Source organism: Periophthalmus magnuspinnatus, chromosome 6 (genome assembly GCF_009829125.3).
Source record: "Periophthalmus magnuspinnatus isolate fPerMag1 chromosome 6, fPerMag1.2.pri, whole genome shotgun sequence".
Lineage (NCBI taxonomy): Eukaryota > Metazoa > Chordata > Actinopteri > Gobiiformes > Gobiidae > Periophthalmus > Periophthalmus magnuspinnatus.
In genome coordinates, this window is record NC_047131.1 from 21945912 (window position 1) to 21953944 (window position 8033).

General features: G+C 37.0%; 1 protein-coding gene across 1 annotated transcript; it reads left to right on the plus strand.

Annotated features, from left to right (window-relative positions):
- The first annotated feature begins 53 nt into the window (after positions 1-53).
- On the plus strand, positions 54-7959 carry LOC117372175 (periphilin-1-like). Its single transcript, XM_055222470.1, has 9 exons — positions 54-72; positions 1307-1383; positions 1466-1702; positions 1808-1860; positions 3110-3163; positions 3285-3406; positions 4307-4383; positions 4612-4749; positions 7744-7959. Coding segments are annotated over exons 1-9 (975 nt in total). The 5' UTR covers positions 54-71.
- The last annotated feature ends 74 nt before the right edge of the window (positions 7960-8033 follow it).

Below are 8033 nucleotides of genomic sequence, written 5' to 3' on the forward strand. Positions count from 1 at the left end.
ACTTACTCCATGCTCTCTTTTTAGACTTGTTTCAATTGACAAAGACGTCTGGAGATCAACTGTCCTCAATCAGTAAGTCATTGTTGTCTGTTATGTTGAAACCATCTATAATTGAAACAGATTCTCAACGTCATAAAGTAAAAGGAAGTGGTGAAGCTAATTCATATAAATGGATTATAGTTATATAGTACAGCCTACTTTTTCCATCTTAGAATACTTATTTGAGAGGCTGTTGCAAATTTCTACTGATATCACTGTAATTAGGTTCAATTGCAATATCATTTATTTAGATAAACACCTGTATAATACTGTACACTGTATAATATTTACCACTTCGTCTTTGCGCTCCCTGCTAATTGAGGATAAGCCACTAATAGCGTAACAATGATTGTTTTATTACTTTTACCATGGCCACACACATCGTTATGTTAATAGATCCATTGTACTTGTACCTGGTATCGGACCAATAGTGGTATCGGTGCATCATTAGTTACTAAACTAGCATGTTACTAGAGATTATATACTGATTATATTGCAATTGTTGTTTGGGAAATATGCACAATTAGAATATTAAGTATATTCTTTATACATAGAATGATTAAAATGACATAAAACATACAGCTTAAGTGTAATCTTGCTACAAAGGCCATAAATAGTGATATTTCTGCACTTTTGTGGTTGATGGTCTGTTACAAAAATTCCATTTCTGTGCTGTATCAAGAGCTCTCACTGCCAGCTCAGTTTTGGCCTGCATCCTCAGAGGTATAATACTCCCTATAATGAAAGCCTAGTCACTCTGGACTGCACTAAACTAGAATGGACAAAACTATCATGTCTTGAGGGTTCATGACTGCGGGTACTGGGTCCCGTATTGATGGTAAATAAAATTCTCTTGTGGTAGAACTCCAGTGCCATGCCTCTTCTTTTCAGCTCTTGGGCTACTATAATTTATTCTACAACATGATGCATTCATGCTTTTTTCAATATTTGGATCTCAACCAAGACATTTATAGCCACATGTTGATGCCTTCCTGATGCATTGTTGAAATATTGCCTGAACATTGTTATCAACATAATAATTTTTAAAAAGAGATACATTTTTTTTTCTTAATATTCCCCATTCACCACATGATGAGGCGCATCTAGGAGACAAACAGTATTCACTGTAAACACATTGTGTTACAATTGTGATCGAATGACAAAGATGCTTTCCTCTCATCTGTGTAGAGATTATCTATTGATTACCGTTTTTGCCCTAATTTGATTTGTGCATAATGAAAATATTTATTTGAATGTATTTTTTTAGTGTTTCAGCGAGGTCGGAAACCCATGAGAGAAAACTATGATGATCCCTACATGAGGGGTCCGGGAAATGGCAGGGAGGTAAGGAAAAGACATATGATTGGACATTTATTTTATGTTTTGTTGTTGTCTAAAGCGCTGTTGTTTTGAAACATAATCTTAGGTGACATTTCACAGAGTTGTTAATGTTGTTGAGAGAAGAAGCTCTATGCAAATGATGGGAGGAGACTTTGACAGAAGAGGACTTGATGGGCCAATGTACAATGAGCCCATGCCCTACCAGGATCCTAGAGAATGTCAAGGCAACATCAATTACCCACAAAACATGCCTTTTTTTGAAAATGAAGACCACAGATTTGGAAATTTCCACAGAAATCCTCCTCCTCCTCCTCCTAGAAATGTAAGTGTTTATTTAAACACTGGTTTACAGAGTTAATTAATTTTACATGCTTTCCAATCTATAGATTTTCAAGATAATTGATTAGTATGCATTACTTTTTTATAGGAAGGACACTACAATCCCAACAGAGATGACCTCAGGTATCATTTGGACTCAAGGTAGTTGGCTCGATTTTATTGATTGTACCAATCATTTCAATTTGAATGTTGTGGCCTGTATATAACATTGTTTTATATCCTTTTATATTATATCCTTCACTTTAAATATCGCAATGCCACAAATCTACCACTAGATGGAGGTAGAATTACAATACTTTTGTGGTTGAATTAGTTCCCTTATATGATGGTTCTTTCTTATGTTATTACATGTTATCATCCAGAAAAAGTGGTTAAATATATAAGGCTAACTTCATTATTCTGCACTGAACTTTCATGACCATTTAAACAACATGGCTAGTGCTTACATTTTTTTGCCTGGTGCTGTCTCTTTCCTGGCTTGAATCTTGCCAGGCAAGAAACCAGGACAAAGGGCATCAGTGTCTACAGTCAGACGGCTCACAGCATGGCTTAGTCTAGCCAGACATGAACAACAGATTGCAGTTAAATAACTGTTTCTGTTAGAAAAGACTTATATTAATAACTTTATTAACTGTTGTCTTACAGGATAAGTCCCTATGTTTAGATGCATGTTTTCTACGTTTTTCAGTGCAATAAACACAACAAAAATGGAAAAAAACATGTTTTTATTTTAATATTTTTTTTTACCTAAAAAGTTACATACTGTGGCTTTACATATGTTTTTACAGGTCTGTTCCTTTTTAGTTGTAATTGTAACCAACACTATAACACATTAATAAGTTCATAAACTCTCATTGCATTTCAGAAAACTCACTCTTTTATTGAGATGTAGAAGATTGATGAAATTGGTAATTAAACAATGTAGTCTTCCTCCTTATGTAGCCTTTTGATGTTTTAAAGACAACTAGTCAATGTTTGGCAAATGGTGGGCTGAGTCCTTGCTACTTCAAACAGGTTGTGAGTCGTAAAAGTTGTAGGCTTGTTAGACCTGCTCTGTTTGAGATGTGGCCGGAGTTCAGGCCGGGGTCATGACTACCAGGTGCCTACAGCTCATTTATACCTAAGCCCGGTCTTAAAGGATCCTTTGTGGGCAAACATTTACTGTGCAATGTAAACGTGTAGCACAAACAACAGGAACCCCGTTTGGTCATCTTCTTTCTTCTTTCAATAACTTTGGTGGTGTATCATCTTTTTTTTTTTTTCATTTGACGTTATTAAGACTTCACCATTTCACCCAAAAAAAAACAAAAAATAATGTTTTATATATATATATATATATATATATATGTGTGTGTAAAATGTGTGTGTGTACAATTTATTCTTTCTATAGAAACAATGGGAGAGGAGGAAATTTTTTCCGCCACAGGGGTCGAGATCCTGTAAGGTGAGCTTTTACAAGTTTCAAGTCAAAGTAGATGTGATTAGAACTAGTACCAGTACTCAAGAATAAACACTTAAAGTTGCACATTAATGTACATAATGACACTTATATCTTTTAGTTCTAGGAAGGATGTTGACTACAGGCGTAGAGAGCAGTTTGTTCGAGATCGGTCTCCAGTCAGACGAGGAAACCATTCTTCCAGCGCTGCATCAAGACCCTCTGAGAAGAACGCCAGTCAGCCAAAACGTAAGTGTAATGCTGTGTGATATTAGTGAAATGGAGCTTGGTGCTATATTTTATTGATACTCAAATTCCTTACCCTTTCTTATCATAATAGGCTACAATCTTAAAGTGGTAGGAACATTTAAATTGTCGCTGTGTTGTGTTCTACTTGGGTTTAGTCAAGTGAGAACAAGAGAATCAGAAGACTTTTATTGCCATCGTCTGTGAACACAGTTCACAAACTAGGAACTTACTGCGGTGATAAAGTGCAACATAAAAACACACCGAATAAATAAAAATACAAATAAGGGCATGCACTAAGTTAAAAAAGATATGCTTAAAAATAAAATAAAATACTTAGAGGTAGAAAATGTATACAACAGCAGACGTCCCCTTTACAGCAAAGCATCTGTTTCTGTGTCAGTTTGTAATGTGTAGGGTCAAAGTGTGGCCGAGCATGTGAAAATGTTAATTACACTCACACAAACTCACTCCGAGGCCCTGGGAAAAGGGATACCCTTGTTTTATTGAGTACTTTTGCTTTGGATTATTGTCCTGCATTAGCTCAGTGTTGATGGCATTAGTAAAACTATGTAATTATAGCTCACAGCTTTTACATGGTAATACCTCTGATATGTTTAGCAGCCATGTTTTCAAAAGGCCAGTCTAGGATTTCATTTGTAGTGTGAAGTAATAGTATAATAAATAGTATGTACACTAGCATTCTATAATTGTCCCAAAGCTGTCATGAAATCTTACCATTGCCACCTGGGATACCTGAGCGAAGGGCAAAATTAGGGTTTGTGTTCTTACACGTATGACAGTCCTCCTGCCCTGTTATTGCATTCATAAACAGTTAGTAGCTTGCAACTTGCGCCTTTGTTTTGTAATTTCTTTAAAATGTCTTTTTATTTTTTTACTTAGCAAAGTCCACTGCTTCTACAAGTCCACTTCATGGCAACCCTGAAGAGGATCTAACACAGACTCCAACAACCTCAAAGGTAAATCACAGAATACTGCCAGCATAATGTTATACACATAAAAAAGAAAATAAGCATACTAGTAATCAAGCATTTAGTTTGATTGGACTAGCTTGGATATTATATTTGATTAACAAGGACTGACTTTTTTTCCTGACCCAAGCTGCCTCAATTTATATCACTTTGAAATGAGAACTGGTTTCTAAACAGGGTGACCTCAGCACTAACCTTTGACCTGTGGCCTTCCAGGAAAGCCCTCCTGCGTCTGTAGCCCAGCCAGAGGAGGAGGTGGAGGCTGCCAGCGTGGAGCCAAAGTCGACACTAGAGCAAGATGTAAAGGCCCGCCGGTTGGAGGCCATTAAGGCAAAAGCATTGGAAATTGAGAAGGTAGTTAAAATGTGTTCCATGACTACTCAAAGTCCTACGCATTAGCTATACTTTGATTTCATTACTTCAAATTCTCAGGGCAACTAATAGTAATGTAATGTAATGTTTTTTTTTTTAGAAAGTAGTCATCCACAACACTCACTCGTGTTTTTTTAATGAGATTAGTTTTTCAAGTAAACATAGATTTTCCAGCTCCAACTTTGCTTTGAGCCTAAATATGATCTGTTCTTTGTGAACTACTTTTTAAATGATCTTACAAAGGCTTGGATGAGCCATCAGTCCTAAGGTTGTGAAGCTGCTTCTCCCCAGGCTGAGTGGAGGTGCACTTTTCCCAGATGTTGAAAGCAGCAGCACAGTGCTACTTATCTGTTGTGGTAAACGGGGACGCAAGTTTCCCTGCAGGTGCAGGCGGCCCACCCACTGTGGTACATCTCTTAGCATTACGCATCACCAGCACAGCCCTGCCTTCTTCTATAGTTTTAAGAAACCTTTTGATTTGATGCTACCTCTACAATGTGAGTATTGTAACATCTGCCCCAGGCAAAGGACTATATACTGCACACATGTATGTTCTTAACTCATAATATATAAAAGCAAAAACACAATATTACTTTACTCTGTGCTCTAACCACTATTCATCATTTTGTGTTTAGTGTTGTAATGCTCCACATAAAATACCTTTCAGTAATCTATTTATGAACCCATCTATGTTCTCTATCAGTGCAATGAAAAATATCCATTTCTACTCTTATCTGTTACTCAGAGAGGCCTGGTTTGTAGCTTGAGTGATTAAAATGGCTTTTAATATCCTCTAATGTGTAACAGCGCTTAGGTCATTAGCCTACTTCCCTTATTATGCAGGACCCCTGCCTGGTGCAGCGCTCATTTGAGCAGAGCCTCTCAAAACGTCCTGGAACATCAGTATTCTACACAAACACGAACACACGAACACATGCACACAGGCTCCTGATTTTTGTCCCCAGAAGTGAAGCAGGTCCATATGAATTGAGTGATCCAGATTTTAGTCCTCACATTATGATAAATACCACTTTTGGGCATCTAAGCCTTTCCTTTACGGTCCTGGTATGGCCTATTTATTAATGGAGGGTCCTCTTGTGTGGCCCCCAAAGTGGGCCTAAAGATCAGATTGTGGCTCTTGCAACTTTTTTCTCACAATACACAATATCAAATGGGCTATTTTCAAGGAGAATAAAATTAGAACTGCTTAAAAATAGTTTAGTATCAATACAATATTTGTCTTCAATTATACACATATGTCATTTGCACTGTAGTATCAAGAATAATCCTTTAAAGCCATAGTGGGCTATAGTTGTAAATCTATTTTTAAAGCTGTTGAGTGCCTTAAAGCCTTTTAGTGAAAATATGATCAGTGTCAACAAAGATTGTGTCATGGGAAAAGCTTAAGACAGTTTTGTTTTGAACGATGGCAAACATAATCAGCTCTGAAGGATTAGAGGCTAAACACTTGTCTAACATCAACCACATGTTGTGTCATTATGCCTGTGTGAACTCTGACTGTCTCTGTGTATTTATTTCTGATAAACCTTTAAAAACAGAAAATGATTAAATGACACTGGGTGAAAAAAAAGAATATTCAAACATTCAGACGTGTGTAGTTACACTCACACACGTGTCGTGACTCTCCTGTCTCCTCGTGGTTAGCCCTGAAGTCTGTGATTATGTGGGGTCTTGAATTAGGTTGACATGATTTGCTGACATTAAAGTCACAGCTCCCACAGTCTGGTACATTTCTGTCTCCCTTGTGAGAGTGAACAGGCCTTCAGATGTGTCCTTTCACTATGCCTAGTTCATATATTCAAACTCATATTTGTAACCATTGTGAAATGCTACCATCTGGTTTCATTAACGTTAGAATTTAGACAGGGCTTTATTTTTTCTAACATTTTATTTGATCATGCAACTTGACAGTCTGGTAATCACAATTTTAAAGACTATGTGGCAAAAACCCAACAGTTTATATTTGAGACTTTTCCCTCAGTATTATTTTGTATTACTCACTCTGTTCTTGTTGGGCCATTTATGGTAGTTTAGGTACCGGTAACACGTCCTTGTGAACCTTGGCGGACCTCACTTTACTTTTGGCTTGAGTTCAAGCTGCCACACATAGCCCACTTCTCTCCAGGTGATAAAGATTGGGTTGAGTTTGCACCTGGGACCCCAATAAAAAGTGAACAGCCGTTTTGTCTTGGCAGTAAAATGTGAGAAGGCTGTGAGAGCTGGTTACATTGTGGTGTGAAAGAATGCCACAGAACCACTAACTTACCCTGACACCTCACTTTGCTTTGTTTTAGCTCATGTGTACTGGAATAGGGCTTCAAGCACACAGCTGTTTTGATGAATGTTAAAGTCTCTCATTATGGGTGCACATAGTTCACGGCTGTGTAATTTCAAGGACTGATTAATTAAATTTGACTTTGCTCAAGTGTTGCTTTGACTTGTTCAAATCACAGCATAAAATAGCCAGTAATCTAGGAACAGTTTAAAATGATGTGACCTACGACTAAAGGGTCAGAAACTAAAACGTGAATTTATTTTAAATCCAAATTGATGTGAACTGAAAAACAATATATGTTTGTCATATTAAAACATTATTCCAAATTGAGTGACTTTTGTCTATAATAATCATCTATTAGAATCTAATGACGTACTTTTGGACCATTGTTTAAATGTATATGTGACTTTTATCTGGTATGGCTTTAAACATTAATTTCTAAACAGTTCAGTGTCATACAGTGTCCAAGTAATTTATTGTTGATCAAAAAAGTATGTCTAACACCAAAAATAGTCACTTAAATGCAGTTGGTAAAAGTTGAGTATTTAGAAGGTCTTCTTTAGTTATTATTTATTTATAATTTCTGAACATTGATCAGCCTCTACATGTGTCATTAACACTTTTAGTTTTGATAATGAAGAATACTAGTGACACTCTTGGTGTCATTGTTTTCTGCCCAGGATTACCGGCAAGACTGTGAGACATTCCGCACCGTGGTGAAGATGCTGGTAGAGAAGGAGCCTAGTTTGGATTATCTCCTACAAGCTCCACTGGAGAAGAACCTGGAGGAGATCAAAGAGCGATGCCTGGACTCACTAAAGCTGTTTATTAAAGAACTGGATGAGGCAATAGAGCAGCCCAACAAAACTGACCAACCCACAGAGGGCCAGACTTGAAGGAGAGACAATCTGTGTGTTTTTAAAGTCAAAACTTTTAACTCATTCTCAAGGTCAAACTGGCTTGTGAGAAA

Coding starts and splice junctions, on each gene's coding strand:
- LOC117372175 (XM_055222470.1), top strand. Junction 3,407..4,306: donor GAACGCCAGTCAGCCAAAAC/GTAAGTGTAATG, acceptor TTTTTTACTTAG/CAAAGTCCACTGCTTCTACA. Junction 4,384..4,611: donor AGACTCCAACAACCTCAAAG/GTAAATCACAGA, acceptor GTGGCCTTCCAG/GAAAGCCCTCCTGCGTCTGT.